Genomic DNA, 17,703 nt, shown 5'->3' on the forward strand with positions numbered 1-17,703 from the left:
AATTATAGCTAAGGATTAAAATTAATGTATTTTTTATAATTCTTGTAGTATATCATTGCTTTTGACATTTACACTTGATCCTCAATAGTTGTGAGATGTGGTATAAAACTACATGCATTTTAGTGCTCTGGCTGTATTGTGAAGTGTTTCAATGGACTTTTTTAATATTGTGGTATACATCACATTATGTGTGCTCAACTGTTAGACTATAGTCTCCATCTGTTTTTACCTCAATAATTACTGTACTGGTTTTGCGACTTTGATTTGGTGTGTACCAATTAACCACGCAGCCAGAATACTTTCACTTTGTGTTTATTGTGGTCACATGCAGGCTATCAGGTTGTACCCATGCACTGTCAACTATGAGCTTCAATCCATAATAAATACCTTGGAAATTGAGTAGATTTAGCTATCACGGTTTTATAGTACAGCTGTCAGTGAGTGTAATGAGGGGTAGAATCACCTTCCTTAGCCTGTTGCTCGTGATCGTGTTTCAATCCAGGTGAGTTTTATGCTCTGTGATTGATTGTGTAAGCGTTATATTTACGGGCGTTAACAAACTCTACATTGCAGCAATACCATAGAAGTAAGTGTATATATCAACAGCTACGTTTATGAAATAGTAATATAGTTTCCATTAATTGTATAACTTCACTGCCATACATAAATGATATACCGTAGCTGAGTGTTGATTCTCCCCAATCAGCCTTCTGAGGGTGGTAGGTGGATCATGCTTGCTGAACAGAATTGATGAGAATCCTTGCCACTTCAGACACCCGTCAATCACTGACAAGCCAGGGGAAAAGTATGATATACGATATACATTATTCGATGGTAATACTATTGATTTGAATGGCCATATACATATAACTGTAATATTAAACTCTTTATCAAGCCAGTTGTACTTTTAATTATAGTGATATAGTTAACTGCTTAATTGAAATCATCATAACTATTCCACCAAGCAACTTTGATCTTGCTGCACTTCTCACTATATCACTGTTTCTCTTCCAGTGAGTATGGAATATACAGCACAAGGATATTGAATGGTCCGAAATGCTCCATTCGCCGTAAAAACCATCAAGTGAAGAGCATTCAAAACCTTCGTGGTGACCCTCGAGTGAAATTCATTTTTTCACCTGGTATAGAGATCGAACCACCCGTAGAGTATGTTGAATAAAAAATAATGATGTATATACAAGCATCTTTAATTTATTATGCATGCATGCTATAAAATAGCCTAGCTCCGAAATATTAAACTATAATTATAGAAATGCATGTGGTGAAATGCATTTGGCAAGGAACCAATAAAGATTCGTATACCATCAAATAAATTTCTCTATAATTATGGAAACTGTAGCTAATTAACTCCTGCCTCGAAGTGTATAGCCACCTTTTACTATATACTTTGATTTGCAGATATGGTAACCAAATGATAGTTATGTACAATGTCACATGTCCTTCGAATCATGTTGCATTCTTCAATATCACCGATATGATTTTGGAGGAACCAAATTGCCCTGTCGGACTTCAGCAAAGGTGAGATGAATTCATGCATCGTATTTTTCTGACAAACGAAAACTGTTAGTTACAAAGAAGGTCATAACACCATTAGTCAACATTGAATGCTTTTAAGTTCACTCTATGTACGTATAGATGTGTGGACTATGTACAAGTGGTACACGGTGAGAATGGGGCGTTACGACGTTATGAGAGTTGTGGCACTAACCCCAGAGAGTTCCTTATCCTTGAAGGTGAGAGGTAATGATTGTGATGAACAGGTATAGTTTTCTAGGGTATAAATTTTGTGGAGAGTGGCGCCTCTCACCATTGTTATATTGATTATGAGCCTTGTTTTTAGATTGAATTATTGAATCTGGCGAACTGTTCTTCCTCAAAATTACCCGCGTATAATTATAAACATTTTTTAGGTCATAAATTATAAGCATCCATTTACGCATAGGTAATTTTCAAGTCATCTTCCGCACCAGTAACAACAACCGGTTCCCAGGGTTCAAAGCCGTTGTCATTTGTATGGAAAAAGACGGTGAGTTTTAATTGATAGGTATACTGTATAATTATGTTTATGACGGAGGATCTGTATCACGCCATTATCTACTACAGCTGGCGGCACTGGTAGACGAAAGAGATGCGCCACCGAAGATGTTGTGAAAACTAAGTATCTACCTCAAACGGAGGAGCAGAGATTCCTTGTGTACGACCTAACCACGGCCTTCTTTGAACAACCACTGGAGAATCCTGAGGAGCGTCTGTGTGATGAGATGCTCAATCCGCCACCCTTTGACCCTCTCAATCTTCCCGTCAATGACACGGAGGACGATGATTTCAACCTCCCACAGTGTCCAAGAACAACCACCATTTCCAGAACGACTTGCAGTAAGAGGAACTCTCTATAATTATATTGTCACCATTAGCCACATTATTATTGACAACGCTTTACGCTGTTGCATCCCTCAATCTCAAACACTCCCCCCCAGACTACAGTGAAAGGAGGCTGAGTATGGCACTGGCTAACAGGGACTCTCCCAACCTTCTAGTGAGAACAGTAGTGGATGCAGTTCTCTCGTGTGTCCATAGGTGATATAGATAGCATACTTGAATTTAAGGGTATTCTGAAACTGAGTGTTAGAACATAATAACAAAATTATTTAGCCTCAATTATAGTGATTATCTATAAAGTTGTTGATGACATGCACAAATGTGTGCCCCTACAGGCAGAGGAATTCTTATGGGGATCCACCCCAGTGTCTGTTGAGTAGAGAGGAAGAGTTTCCATGCACACCAAGAAATCCCAGGAATACAAGAATGCCTAATGCAAAGTGAGGGTATAGCTACTTGATAATGAAAGCACCGCATGTGTGCAGGTGCTGATGCCTCCGGCTCGGTGGATATTATATGCCAAAGCTATATACGTAATATAAACTACTAGTGAATTGCTAATACACACAGAAATTATAATGTTCTTGGTAAGTTTGCTGCATTATGGGAAATGATCGACATGATTGATGCTAAAAAGGATGCCAAAAGTACAATTAGATTTTATGCATTGAGAGGACTGAGTAAGGTCAAATGCAGGTAGTCTGTTCCATAGTCGGGGTAGTCTATTGAAGTAAAAATGCCTGGATTTGCAGTTAGAGGACCGCACATGGCAGAGAGTAGTTTTATCCGAAGACTTGGTGTTTACATTTGAGATTGAGATATAGTTCAATATTGAAGCTGTTTGAATATGGTTCTTAAGAGAGTTTACAAAGAACATAATGTCCGCCATCTCCAGAAAGTACATAATAGGGAGAAGATCAAGTAGTATGAGCCTATCCTTTTAATTGAGACTGGACCAGCTGCTTCCCACAACAAATTTAGTGGCGCGCCTCTGAATTCTTTCTAGAGCGATGAAATCTCCCACTAGCATCGGGCGCCATAGTTGAGAGCATAAGTAAGCTGAGAGCGAACTAGAGATTTGTATAAACTTTTCTTTGTGAACTGAGAGTTGGCAGGAGAGAAATTTCTTTTGAGTTGGCTCAGGATTGCATATGCTTTGGCTGAGATGTTGTTGTGGTGATTAGACCAATTCAAACTTCGCTGAACCAGATCTCTATGACACTCTTTGACCGCGATGGGCTTACCATCCAGGGTGTAGGGCTGGACAAGGGACGGAGTAGCCAGGGGGTCGTTACGGAATTGTAGGACATTACATTTTAGTTCATTGAAGGAGAGGCTCCATTTGACGCTCCATTGGTGCAGTGTGTGTGTGTGTGTGTGTGTGTAGTCAGGCTGCTTACAGCTGCTCAAGGATCAATGAAGTGGCAAGTAAGAGTTTCTATAGGCTTCTAGTCATGTTCTCTTGGATTTAATTCGTGGATTTTCAAAATAAAGCTTCGTTCTCGAGTTATGCCTACTTGGAATGCCATTGCAGCCTTTTCAGAAGAGCACGTAGCCAAACTTGTTTACCGAGTGATGCTACTCTACTTAGTACTTAGCTCTGCACTAGAACGGCTAGTGGTCTAGCTGCAAGAGTGAGAAGAGAGCTGCAAGTCTCAGTGGCGTAGGCAGAGGGGGCCGGGGGGGGGCTGACGGGGCTAGAGCCCTCCCTTTTGTGCTCCATCAACTCCAAATGGAAATGTGGGCAGGGCCATCTAATGCATGCTGATTGATGAGGAAAGGTGATGACCCGCGCCTGCCCTGGCCTAGCCTCGAAACCAGGCCGATTAAAATACGGCCGGGTACCTTTTTTTAAGCTATCAATGCATGTATACATACATGTAAATAAGAAACATATTATTGAGAATTGCTGCTAGTAGGTAGCTATCAAACAACATGAAGAGGGCAATGCAAGTTTCAACAGAGAAGGGAGCATCAAGTTGGTCGTGATGTTTTGAACTTGGTTTCTGTACAAATGAGAGCTTCTTCTGGCTTCAGACTAGTGTGCAAGCCTTCTTGACAACACCATAGAGGCCCACAGCTAGCCAGCAAGTCTTCTCGACAACGCAATAGAGAGCATAAGCCACAGCTTCACAGGAGACAAATATTTGTATGGAAAGAAACTAGTAAATAAACTGTTTACGGTTTAATTTTTACTAAAGTATAACGAGTCACCCAGATTCTGGTTGACTCAGTTCGCGCATGTGCACTATCACCCATGCAATGGAGATCAGGCCGTATTTTAATCGGCCTGGTCTCAAGGCTAGCCCTGGCCCTGCTCAACCGATTTGAGCCCTGCTCTTCCCAAAATCCTGGCTACGCCACTGGCAAGGCGCTACAAGCCATTAATAAGAGAATGGTTAGCCAGGCAATTTAACCCTTTCGCAACGCACAAGCCAGCATGAAAATTAGGAGGTGGGACTGGACATTACTGCAGACACATTGTGGCAGCTTATGCAAGTGAATTCCATGACTTGTGCATGTAAGATTAATTTTTTTATTTTGCTGCATGCAAACTAGCTTCGATCCCAGGCCGAGTTTTCGCTTTTATAACGGTTAGGCAAACAACTAGTTGTTCTCCTAACCGTTATAAAAGCGAAAACTCGGCCTGGGATCAAGGCTACATGCAAACTCAAAGAGTGGGTAATGATCGACTACGATTGTTGTTAAAAACGATCGATGCCAAAAGTTCAAGTCTAAAATTAATGGCTGCCATCAGCTAAAAATTACAGTACCGGACCCCTCGGCTGATGGCAGCCATTAATTTTAGACTTGAACTTTTGGCATCGATCGTTTTTAACAACAATCGTGGTCGATCATTACCCACTCTTTGAGTTTGCTAATGCAAAAAAATTAATGTTCATCATGATATAATGTGTGTATAAAAGCTATTAGTAGCTTTATGTTATGTAGCTTTGGCATCTCCACCGAGGCATCAGCACCTGCGGTGCTTTCATTATGATATAATTATAGTGAAATCGGGAACTACACGACTCGAGTACAAGCAGGAAGTTCCGGACGCCCCAGATGCCATATACGGAGCAGACAACATATGATTCGACCAATTCCAATACTCGGTGGAGATGAGAGGATAAAGTTTATTTTCTCCCCGGAAATTAGACTTGATCTAACAGAAAAGTGAGTCTGCCTTAATTTGCTTCCTTGTTATTAATTGTTGCAAGAAATTGTGCTTTGAGCTTTCCGCGCGTGGTTAATAAAAAAAGTCTGTTTTGGGAATGACACATGCTTCTAAATACATGCAGCCGTCAACAATACGTTCTGTACAACATCAGCTGCCCGGAGGGACACCTGGCATTCTTCAACATGACTAACATTCAGCTGAAAGAGGCAAACTGCTTCAACCCGGAACAAAATCGGATGGTGTAAGTGTTTAACTATTGTATACACATGCATGTATGAAGGTGCAATTTAATTTTTACAGGTCATTGGTACAATCATGTAATGTGTAATTTAATATATAGGTGTCAGGATTATGTGCTCATAATCAGACCTGGTTCTGGTAATAGTACTGAAAGTTGTGGAAATACAATAATAAATCAAAACCAGAATCAACTGGAGCAAGGTACCCATATGCATGCATGTATAAGTGGGACGCAAGTGAGAATATTGTATGCTATACAATATTGTGCATAGTCCTCTAATTTCCCACCCTATATATATAATATATAGGTACAATGAGCATTTTGTTCAAAACCAGTACGTCGAATATATTATCTGGATTTAAAGCCACTGTCATCTGTTTCAGACGTGAAGACGCTGATCAACCAGGTAAGAACCTACTATAATAAAATTATCGTTAAACTCGTATTCAACCCTTTAATCAGGCCATTGTACAATGCAGTGAGTATAATAGCTCCAAAGTTGATAGCATGTGTTTCAGTCCAGCCATCTCTTAGCTTTACATTGGTCTGCCCGAGGTTGACTGCATGCTATCAAGTTTCTACATTTACTTCTTATAGGTCACTGCATGGCTGTTAAAAGCATGATACAATTTGCGTTTCTCACAGGTTGCACTCGACCGAGGCAACATGACAGTGAAAGGACCACTCTCAGCCCGAGACGCAAAAGGAGGAACCTCAGTGAATTTGTGAGTTATAATCAATGCGTATAATTACTATCAGCATGCATCGACCTTATACAATACGTATTTCCACAGGGGATCATGCCTAATCCGGAAGAGATGGTTGTTATTGGCAACCTCACAAAAGCAAAGTCCGCTCTGGTGACTGAAGACAGCAATACTCAACTGGGTGAAGAACCCGTGTGTTCCGATCTACTGGCAGATCTTAACCTGCAACCCATCCCTGGGGTCACCACAAGTCCAAACTGTATACAGAGGCAAAAGAGACGGGAAAAAATTGTGCTAATCAGTGACAGTACGTATTTTAATTGGAGGCATAGTTTTCCCCGTATCATGTACTAATCATATAGGTATGTTATTGTCTGTAGGAAATCGTAACCTGACACTGTTTCGACTCTTCTTGCTTCCATACAGTGCTTGAAGACAGCGCTATATTTACTGCTATTGAGAATGAGAATGCATGCAATCCTGTTCTTAGGACTTTAGCAGAAGCTACTATTGCCTTAGTATATAGGTAAGAATAAATTATAGTTACTGGGTATATGTCCAATTATTTCTCTTGCAGAGAGAATCCTCAACGTCTTGCTCAACTGAGGAAAAAGATTGCTGCTAATTGTACGTTGTAAGAGACTGGCCGTGCGCGAACGTTGTGTGTGTTGACTCTTTTGTGTTTGTTAAGTAGAGGTATTTACCCTAGCTATGTTACCTTATTTTGATTTGTGTGATATAATGCCAGCTATGTCTGGATTGATTGAGTTTTTGTGAGAAACCTCGTAGAGAACTGAACACATGTGTCTATGTATTTTATGATTTATCTTGTTATTAAAACTTAAGCTCCCGTGAATATAGCTAGTCCTACTTAGTCCTATCTAGAGTGTTGTATCCGCTTGGTGACAACGTACATCCGACTAAAAAACATTTTCTAGAATTCCAGGGAAAGCACCAAAAAGCGTACAAGATTTAGCAAGAGCATGCTTAAGTTATAATGTCATCACACGTAAACTTTTCATGAATTTTTGCTGGTGCTGGGAGCTACCGGCCAATCCTAGAAGCATTATTTTTGCTGGTATAGGGTGATGTACTTTGTTGTCCGTGCATTTTGTCCACTCCTGCATGCTATAAGGCTGAAGCTATAACTTGGTATCTATGTTAGGTTTGTGACGATGTTCCCTAATACAGTGTTTAACATACACGTATACATAGACTGGAAACCACTCCCCTTCTATCGGGAGAAAGGGACTGGCAAGCTGCCATATTGAGAGTTGTCCCAGTGCGTGAAGAATGTCACGCTGCCACAATAATGTAAACGTCACAAATATACTCATGTGTACCGCCCACACTCTAACTATTACTGCACAAAATAATACACCACTGGCGGTCTTATGGCAAGCCATGTGTAACAAAATTACCAAACTGTTACCCCGGGGTGACGATCACCCTTACGCCGGGGTAAGGAACCTTATCCCGGGGTAAGCATACCCTGGGGTAAAGGATAAGTTTACGTGGGGGTAAAGGGTTTACGAAGGGGTGAGGATTCTACCCCGGGGTAGATTCTCGTGTTTTTGCACATGCTCAGTGTGCTATTAAGTACAAAGCAGCCCCACCCTTCTATACCGTTGTTGCAACCTTTAGAGAAATGACCCTATACTGTACGAGAACCTCTGCTACAACCCTACACTGTCAGACACATGACTACAGCCTGAGTGCAGAGGGCTGGTTCCTAGCTGGCTCCAGTATAAGTTGCTTGGTTACATCTTCAACGTACGGTTTCGAGCTGCCACTTGACCAAAACTTTTGTCCTTTTGGACATGGTTCTTACCGTGATGATCCGCCACAAACGCTGTGTGTCTCCTACCGCGCACGGACATCAGGAACAACTGCGCGCGCTTAATGTCTTTACCGCGAGCGTTGAGAATTAAACGCGCGCGGTTCATTGTGGCGGTAGGCGGAGGCAGGTGACCCTTCTCGGCCACCGTACATTGCAGTGTGATAGTGATGACCTTTTTTTACTGAAGTAAAATTCAGCTCCCTATTTGTCCTGCTCTTTCTGAAATCCTATAGAGTACCTTGTTAGCTCATAGATAGAAGAGAAAGGGATTGGCAACGGAGTGCACTTCCGGTACTGTGTTTCGCCTCGAGGCTTACTTCTAACGTGGGAGTCTAAACATGAATAATTCATGAGAATTGTTTTTGCCGTCTGTAAAAAAGTCTACAAGCAGTTCTACTGCTAAATATCAACTTCACATCATTTGTGTGGTGATTTGGGACATAGCACACTACTGAGAAACACAACCGTAGCTATATCATAGGTGCTATATAGGAACACAAGCATGAAAAAGCCTCTGACAGAGGCTCTGTGTACCTCTAGCTACTTCACAAAATCAAGTTTATATTTTTCTAAATGATACATCAGGGGGCAAGTGTTTAAGTGTTGGAGGTGTCTTTGAGAAGTAGGTATTAGACACAATAAGTTTCCTGGGTTTTCGCGGGAGTTTTAGGGCGAAACACGAATGGTTTCAGGCCCATCTGTGTACATTCAATGTAAAAGCATCACGTGAACTGCCCCCGTTGCCAATCCCTTTCTCTTCTATCTATGGTTAGCTCAAGCTATTTTTCCTTAGTTGCTCCATGAACAGCTAAGTTGGTGCTATACAGCTAGTTACAAGTTGCCATGAACTGATGAACAGCTTACTCAGGTAGGTTAAGGCATAATTATTAAGATCAGTGACATAAATAGTATAATTAATGAAGTGCCTTGTCATTGTGAAATGGCATCATCAATGCATGTTTTTGCTCTTGAATTATATCTTATACGTAGAAAGGATCAGTATGAGATAACATCATTGCCATGGTTACTGGCATGTTGTGTGCGTTACCTGTGACCATTTAAATGCAGCCTCCAATACACAATTTCATGACCCCATCTTAATATCAAAAGAAAGCTCTTACTATAGTACAGTAGGAACTATGCTAGTATTTAGGGCTGCTTTCATGTATTTTGTACAGTATGCATAATTATGAATGATTAATTTTCTCCATTTTTCAGCATTTTTATCAATTAAGTTACTATAATCTGAGCTAGAATGACCTCATACCAAATACTAACCTTTTTTCTATTAGATATAACCAATAGCTTTCTTTTGGTAGTAATATCGCTTTGTATAAAGTAGTATTGGAGGCTGCATTTCTAAAATGTTAGTTAAGGTCAGTCATTTTTGGTCACAGCTAACGCACACAGCAAGATAGTAACCATGGTAATAGTGTTATCAAATTAATGGTATTTATGTCCACAATACATTTTGGGTGAAAAAAGGTACTATTGTCAAGATATTATACAATAAATCTGAGTTGTATATACAAGTACACTTCATCTTCAATTTAATGCTGTTTTGCAAAAAAGCTGCCTTAACCTACCTGAGTAGTCTCGCGAGCAGCCGTCAAAGGGGGAAGGACGTCTGGTCGAAGCATAGATAAACGGGATAGGCAACACCCCACGTGATGCTAGGTAAATGCAGTGTGTGACGTTACACCCTCTGGTTGGAGGCGAGTTGCGCTCAAGAAAGTACACAATGATCCCTATATCTGCTTATTTTTCTCGTAGGGGGCCTAAAAGAGAAATTCAAGCAATCAGGCATCATGCACACATACACCCAGCACTACTGATAGCTACAGCTGCTATGTTAGTGCCGAACTTTCTTTTATTCAGCTTGATTTGTGTGAAAAAACACCAATTTGTCAGTTTATGTACCTCTATCTCCAATATGAATTAATTTTATAACATGTACGTTTCACAGAATTAAAGTGTGTTTATAACTGCATGGAACAAAGCATATTTTCCAGCTCTCAATGCAGTGAAGTAGTAGCAGCACCATGAAACGTTTTCCCAAAGTCCAGAAAGTTTGCGTACCTCTCCTGCTCTTACTGTACATGGTAATCTAGTTTGAAGTGCTCTAAGACACAGTTTAGGTATTAGAAAGTGGAACACAAGTAGCTTTATCTGTATTGTGTGATCGAAGAGATGGCACTAATTTGAAGGACTTGGGAACAAACCTGTTATGGTTTGTAGAGTGTACTGACACCCCTTTTGGAGCTCACTTTCTCATCACTTTGCATATAGTAGCTCTAAAAGATGATTAATAGCCTACAATAACTAATGAAGAGCCAGGTGATTTTCTGATCTCGTCGAACACTCCAGCTCAGGTAAGACACAAAAACATAGAGATTTCCCACTACCAGTAGGTAAGCTGACAAACACGTCTCTACCATCTACTAAGCTTCTTACAGCTAGCTCTTGACTGGGTTTCAGCTCCTTATATCCTAGCTTTAATTGCAGCAGTTAATACTTCCATCTATGCTCCCATGGCAACAATAATGATAAAGTGTTTCCTTTCTTGCAGGTACGTCAGAGCACATAGCAACCCCGCCCACAATGTTTAATTATTAGTATTCTGGCAATCTGATTGGTGTGACAACATTCCAACAGGCCCATGGAAAACCGGCCACTTCAACCAGACGTCCTTCCCCCTTCGACGGCTGCTCGCGAGACTATGAACAGCTAGATATACTAAAAAATAACAGTTGACCTTTTTTTTGAAAGGCGATAATAACAGGAAGGTTTCCATATGCTGACTCAGCGAATATTGTTGCTGACTCAGCACTCTATGCAATTTTAAATCATGCAGCTACATGATGTACATGCAGGGGTGTAGGCAGGAATTTGAGGAAGGGGGAGCTGAGCTGATCACGCCAGAAACTACTTGGCGCGGAGCGCCGAAAATTCCGGTGACCGGAAGCCACACCCCCTAATTAATGACTCTTGCGCATGTGCAAGAAATAGCCACACCTTGCTTCGATTAATAATACTGCTAAAGCTAGCTACATGTAGCTAGCCGTAGCTAGCTAGCTTAGTTGCACTAAAGAATCAAAGTTACTAGTATAGTATAGCTAGCTCTTGGACATGCTGTTTGTCTGCCACTAATCTATACCAGTAATTCCCAGGCTGAAGACTCATCAGAGAAGGTGGGGCTCTTAGTGTAGTTTTTGCAGAGAAAGGGGGGGCTCCAGCCCCCAAAGCCCTCCCCCTCCCTACGCCCCTGACATGTAGTTCTAGTGAGGCAGAGCTCATGTCAATGATTCTTCCAGAGACTAGACTCATCTACTTGTAAGAAGGTAAAAAAAAGGAGGAACTTTGGAGGGCCTCAGTCTGATTATTTAATTACACTTTATCAAATACCTGCTTCTATACAACTACAGGTAGTACTGTACTGTATAGGTGGCTGTTGATTATGTCAAGAATTGCCAGCATGAACTCGTGAGCATCTTCTTGGTTTATACCTGTTTGGAGCGTGGTATCTTATAGCCGAATGTCTTTCTCTATCGCTATAGGGCTGGACAGAAGGATTAATGGCTGCCAGTGATGCATCTCAATAAAAATTTAAAGTAAGCAGCTTTTTTTTTTTAACAATTATCACTTTTCAGCTGAGAGTTTCCAGAGGAAGAAACGTGGAATACAAGCTTCACTATATGACTTCACTTCATGATTACTTCTCTGAATATAATTTATGTTACAAGTTTTACATCAAATGTGCATATAGTCTCTGTACTATGACTGTGGTATAATCATAAACTTGGAAATAATGTTTGCAAAGCATGTGTTTCAAATGTTTTATGCATGCCTCCTCCAACATGCAACATGATCAACACTGAAATAATTATTATAAACCACTAACTCAGCCCTGATGTATTTAATAGGATTGGCTTACATACAATAGGCTCTTGATAGCACCTATAGCCTCGAGACCACGCCTATTAATATTTCAAAATAATTATTTTAATCGGCCTGGTCTTGAGGCTATAGAAGGCTATAGATAGCACTCCTGCATAGCACAAGAAAATATATAGAGGGCGATCATAATTCGAAAGTGCCAAGTCAGCATATGGAAACCTAGTAAAAATGTACAGCTGTCTTTTGCATAATTTTTCCGCTTGAGAGCTGGTGGATCTTTTTCTCAGTCTGAATGCCCTTTGCTGTATCTGCAGCCGGCACAGGAACTTTTTGTATTCATCAAGCCATCAGATAGACATCTGTTCCCATTAAACTCCTCCGATATATAATTCATTCATTGTCAAAAATTGCAATCAACAATCATAATGTAACAATTAATATTATGTATACAAAGCAAACTATAATTTTATAATTACCTCTTTTAATAGTTGTTGAGCGAGAGGCAGCGCAGCTTACAGCACTCGTTATCATGGTAGTTCAAAGCTATGATATCTAATTAATGTTATAGTTTCATTTTGTTCACCATCAAACTCAATCGAGTAAATTGCTGGTCAGATCAATCAAAAGACCCAAAAGCAAATTAAGGTTATATGCAAGAGCAATATGCTCACCAGAACGCCTACCAGCATCCTCACCAATCACTTTCCCAATTTTCTCCCCGCCTTCACCAAGGCCCTTCATTATCTCTGCTCCTTGTTGACCAAGCATTATAGGCTGCATCTCGATAATTTCGCAAGTGGAGTCACGCATTTCTTCAATCGAATATTCCTTGTTTTCTGACAATCTGTGGAGATTTACTTTTATCATTGCTGGCTGTGCACTCGGCTTGGTTCTACGTAGAGCTTTTATCCAAAGAAAGCTGAGCCAATGTGTATCGGTATGAACAGAAGCTTCGAGATGTTCAGGTGTGATGCTCGGCAGTTTTGGTTTCTTTGCACAACCGGCGCAAACTATTGGGACATTTGTTACAATTCCTGCTGGCAATTTCACTATATCTTGCAAAAACGCACGTAATTCTTTTGCCATTTGCACGTACTTCTTCTGAAAATATTCAGGGACATTTTCATCTCTATCTTCTGCCATCGAAACTAAATCATTTGCAAAGGTCAAAACAAACATACCATTCACCCAAAGTTGATCACCTAAAGCTTTAGTCAATCGATTCATTGCTATAGCATCATCACAACCTTCGAAAAAGCGCATTTCGGACATCTTGATACAGTAGAGGAACAAGTCAACATCATTGCATACTTTTTGCATTTCTTCAGTATAGGTCGCATCTTGTTGAGTTTTATCCTCCAAACCTGGAGTATCAAAAATATTAACATTCACTTCCTGTACTTTCAACTGGTGCTTGTTGACTTGGCTTGTTTCACGACTGAGCTTGTGACCTTCTTTGGTTACACACTTTCCAATGATGCCATTGATTAAAGTAGACTTTCCTGTTCCTGTTTTTCCTGAAACAAGAACGCTAATAGAAGTACTATTGTCTACCCATTTTCGAAGTTGCTCAATGACTGCTGGTCTTAAAATTGAAAGTTCGAGATACTCGTGAAGAGAGACCGAACCAATTGCTTTCTTGTCAGATGCCATATAGTCTGATCTATTGGAAACTGACCACAGAGAACTGAAGATTATATCAAGTTATATATATTAATTATATTGCAAGAAAACTGACTCTTATTACATAACATGTGACTCACTGCATGACAAACATTATTAAGGGTAGATCTATTATAATACCATCTATAATTAGGATAGATAGATATAGAACAGCTATAAATATTATATAGATCTAGATCTATGTTTAGAAATCAGACCACCAGAGTAGGTCTATATTAATAACCTTTCATGCAATCACTCAATAAAGTAATATAATTATATCTAGCATAATAACAAAATCTGGACTACTTCAACATTCATTTGGATTTTATAATGGGTGCAACTAACTCCAAGCAAGCCACTACTGTAACACTTGATTTACATGTAAATGAAGACAAGGAAGAACAAAGCGGGATAGAGCAGTGGGTCAAGGAAAGCACAGAGATAAGGCTTATGGTAACTGGAAAAACGGGTACCGGAAAATCTACTCTACTAAATGGGATTGTAGGAGAAAAAATGTTTAAAGAGGGTGAAACGCTTAAGCCAGAAACACTTACAGTAGATTCTCATCAAACACGTAGGGCAGGAGTTGACATCATAGTATTTGACACACCTGGATTGCAGGATGGCTCAGGCAATGAGCAAGCGTATCTGTCTGCAATAAAAGAGAAGTGTGTTGACATACATCTTTTGCTTTACTGTATCTCCATGCTCGAAACGCGGAGTGACCTAAATGCTCACAATTCTGCAATTAAACTTATTACAGAAGCACTGGGTCCTACTATCTGGGAAAATGCAGTCATAATTCTCACATATGCAAATGTGTTTGAGCGCCGATTGAGTGACCAGGGAAAAAACAAAATAGAAAAAAAAGATTGCTTCCAGGAGAAAATAAACGAATGGGAGGCTGCTGCAAGAGACTCCCTGAGAGACGCAGGTGTTCCAAATGAAATCGCACAAAATGTGACTGCTATCCCCGTTGGTTTTGCGAAAAAACCTCACTTAGTGTGCCAGAAGTACTGGCTGAGTAACTTTTGGACGGAGTCACTTTCGAAAATGAAAGAAAAAGCCCAAGCTGCAATGGTGAAAATGTCAAATGACAGATTTCGAAATGAAGAGGATATAAAACCAGATGATTTTGACAAAGATATCTCAGATCAGCCCATTGTTTTCAAAATGCTCGATAAAGCTGTAGCTGCAGGAGCTGCATCTGCTGGTGCCATTGTAGGAATGACTACGGGTGCTTTGATTGGTGCTTTATTAATAGGCATTCCTACATTTGGAGTGGCTGCTGGAGCTGGGCTTTGTCTAGGAGGATTGATAGGAGGTGGTATTGGAAGTGGTGGTGGTGCTGGGGTGGGGTTGCTTGTTGCTCTATATCGAAGGAACAAGAAGAAGACAAAGATGATGAAGATGAAAAAAGAAAATTTTGAACAGTGGGTTAAGGAATTGGGTGGAACTCCAGCTAGTGTAGAATAAAGAAGTACTTATTCTCGTGATATGCATAATTAAGCTTAATGTGTGTTCCTGATTCACTATACTATATCCAACGGAGTCATGTGTGGTATTGCTCGTCATGCATGATTAAATGCTATAATAACTAGAGCACTGAAGTACAAACCCTCGGCTGGTGACATGATTATAGAAGAACTAGGTAGTGATGTATGACTGAGCTTGTCTAGCACAGCAACTCAGGAGCAATAAAATTAAACCAGACTGACTATGGAGACTGAGAACAGAGTTTTAGTGGAATACATATAGGTATATAATTATGCACTGTGGACTGTAGGAGAAGCCTTGAGTCTCAGAGAAGTAATGGCTCCTGGAGTAGGATCACAGAGTCAGTCATTTTCAGAGAGCGTGCCAAGGTTTTAATACATTTCACGTTATATACCAGTCTTATTTCCTTGGTGAACCAATTGGGATGGCGGTTGTATGAAAATGAAGCAGTACGGACAATAATTATAATGACCACAAAGCAAAATATCAATTTCAATAATCCATCAAAATTTATGAATACACTCAGCCATTATTGTGCATGTTGGTTTCTTTTACATGCAGACTGACAGGTATACGTAAATCTAGGGTACTCTTTCGTTACAACTTTCGTGCTATACGTACTAGTTAATGCACGGTTGCGAGTGCTCTATGGATATTATTGGCTCCGAACTTCCGCGAGGCCAATAATAATTATCCCGTAAAGACCTCGATTTAAAGCGACACTTTTTAATAATTACGAAGCCAGAGGTCGCTTTTTTGGAGATTGAAAAATTATATTGAAGTCCTGGTGTCGCATACTTTTTAGAGGGTCGCATCTAATTGGAGGTAACTTTACAGAGTTTATACTTGCCTCGATTTCAGGCCGCTTAAAACACTGATTTTACAGACTATCAAGGCTAGGGAGTGGCTGCATTTACCTCTATTTAGAACACGACATTAAAAAATAATTGTCAACGCAGCTGTCGCTACTTTTAGAGGTCAGAAAATTGCTGAAGCTCTTATACGTCATATAAATCTTATTTTCTGTCTTTTTTAATTCAGAAAACCCACCGGGAATCCGGTATTCCCCTCTCTTCTGTGTAGTGTTCACGGTGTGTATATGAATGGGTTCTGAGCGCTTTAAATTTGCGCAAGAGAAAATAAAAGCTTATTCTAAGGCTTGAATGAAAATGTTGCCGTCAAAGGTCGCGCCCTGGGCAGCTCTTTTTATACTCACAACTCGCTCCGAGATCTTGAAGTGGCTAATGCGGTAATTAAAGCCAACATGCTCAGATATACTCGAGTTAAAAATGCATGGTTGTGTTATTAAAAGGAGCATATAAGGAGATGGAGCGTTGTGGCGTACTCCTAGTAGCCACTAACCACAAACACTCAAGTTGAAGTCAAGTTGAACTATGTGCTGTGTTATGGACTAGAAATATCTTAGAGTATTCTTACACTAAACAATTCTGGACTATTCTATGTATTGTTCTGGTTTGTTCTAGAACTGTTTTGTTTTGTATTTAAAACAGTTCAGTTTTGTGTGTAAGGTGTGTTATTGGTGCGTGTTCTTTATTGTTCAAGACAGCTATTAAAGTCAATTCTCCTATAGTCAAGAGTATACTACGTTACAAGCGTCTTACTATGTGCTAACATTATTCTTCATTCAATATTCGTCATAATATTGTGCATGTTCTATTCTCAACAATTCACAACACCAATACCACTTAGAATATTGTACTTAATGATTCACTATTCAAACGCTTTATCAGTCACACATGTACAGAGCATTTATAGCACATTAGAAACAAGTAAAATAATGTTGTTAGACGATAGTGAATCTGCAATACTATGCATTATAGTAAGACTCATCTCCTCATGTCATGTCATGTGCTCCTGACATATTTATGTATGCTATCATAGATTACATTCATGAAGTCAATTACGACACTGACAAGATTATATGAAAACAAAGCAGTAATGTGCTGACAATAATCAGAAGACCGAAAGTCTAGAGTAAAGAGTAAATTATCAATTTCAAGAATCCGAATACACTCATGGATCAGTCATATTATTGTGCATGTCCTATTCTCAACAATTCACAACACCAATATCACTTAGACTATTGTACCTATAATTTATATCGGTGTATATAGCAAAACATTTCAAAGGGTAAAACCACGCATATCATATAATTATAGTTCTCAAATGAACCCTTCAATAGGTGCATGGCTTTACTGTCAGGACAGTACACTGCAATCTACAGTATTAGGTGATGCCCGGCAGAGGCATAGTT

At 39.9% G+C, this 17,703-nt stretch overlaps 4 protein-coding genes across 6 annotated transcripts in view; 2 read left to right on the forward strand and 2 right to left on the reverse strand.

Annotated features, from left to right (window-relative positions):
- LOC135336778 (uncharacterized) overlaps positions 1–17,703 on the reverse strand; it is a 171,751-nt gene that overhangs the window by 125,444 nt on the left and 28,604 nt on the right. The gene's annotated exons all lie outside the window — the stretch shown is intronic.
- On the forward strand, positions 342–7,374 carry LOC135337329 (uncharacterized). 3 transcript variants are annotated; one of them, XR_010395061.1, is made up of 17 exons: positions 342–502; positions 707–805; positions 1,015–1,167; positions 1,420–1,539; positions 1,657–1,754; positions 1,964–2,047; positions 2,125–2,397; positions 2,499–2,598; positions 2,736–2,840; positions 5,413–5,577; positions 5,703–5,822; positions 5,922–6,022; positions 6,130–6,228; positions 6,468–6,547; positions 6,617–6,891; positions 6,956–7,055; positions 7,107–7,124. XR_010395061.1 is itself a non-coding variant. In XM_064533258.1 (17 exons), exons 1-17 carry the CDS (start codon positions 447–449, stop codon positions 7,165–7,167), a joined length of 2,034 nt encoding a protein of 677 aa, XP_064389328.1. In that variant the 5' UTR covers positions 342–446; the 3' UTR covers positions 7,168–7,374. The 3 variants fall into 3 exon arrangements, 2 of the variants coding, with proteins under 2 accessions (XP_064389328.1, XP_064389329.1); XM_064533258.1 differs by having other exon boundaries at positions 6,617–6,836; positions 7,107–7,374; XM_064533259.1 differs by lacking the exon at positions 342–502 and having other exon boundaries at positions 707–834; positions 6,617–6,836; positions 7,107–7,374.
- LOC135337331 (uncharacterized) lies at positions 12,674–14,057 on the reverse strand. Its single transcript, XM_064533261.1, has one exon. It carries the CDS (start codon positions 13,917–13,919, stop codon positions 12,858–12,860), a length of 1,062 nt encoding a protein of 353 aa, XP_064389331.1. The 5' UTR covers positions 13,920–14,057; the 3' UTR covers positions 12,674–12,857.
- LOC135337330 (uncharacterized) lies at positions 14,169–15,475 on the forward strand. Its single transcript, XM_064533260.1, has one exon. The coding sequence runs from the start codon at positions 14,262–14,264 to the stop codon at positions 15,405–15,407; it is 1,146 nt and encodes a 381-aa protein (XP_064389330.1). The 5' UTR covers positions 14,169–14,261; the 3' UTR covers positions 15,408–15,475.

This window comes from Halichondria panicea, chromosome 6, assembly GCF_963675165.1.
Source record: "Halichondria panicea chromosome 6, odHalPani1.1, whole genome shotgun sequence".
In the NCBI taxonomy this organism is placed as follows: Eukaryota; Metazoa; Porifera; class Demospongiae; order Suberitida; family Halichondriidae; genus Halichondria; species Halichondria panicea.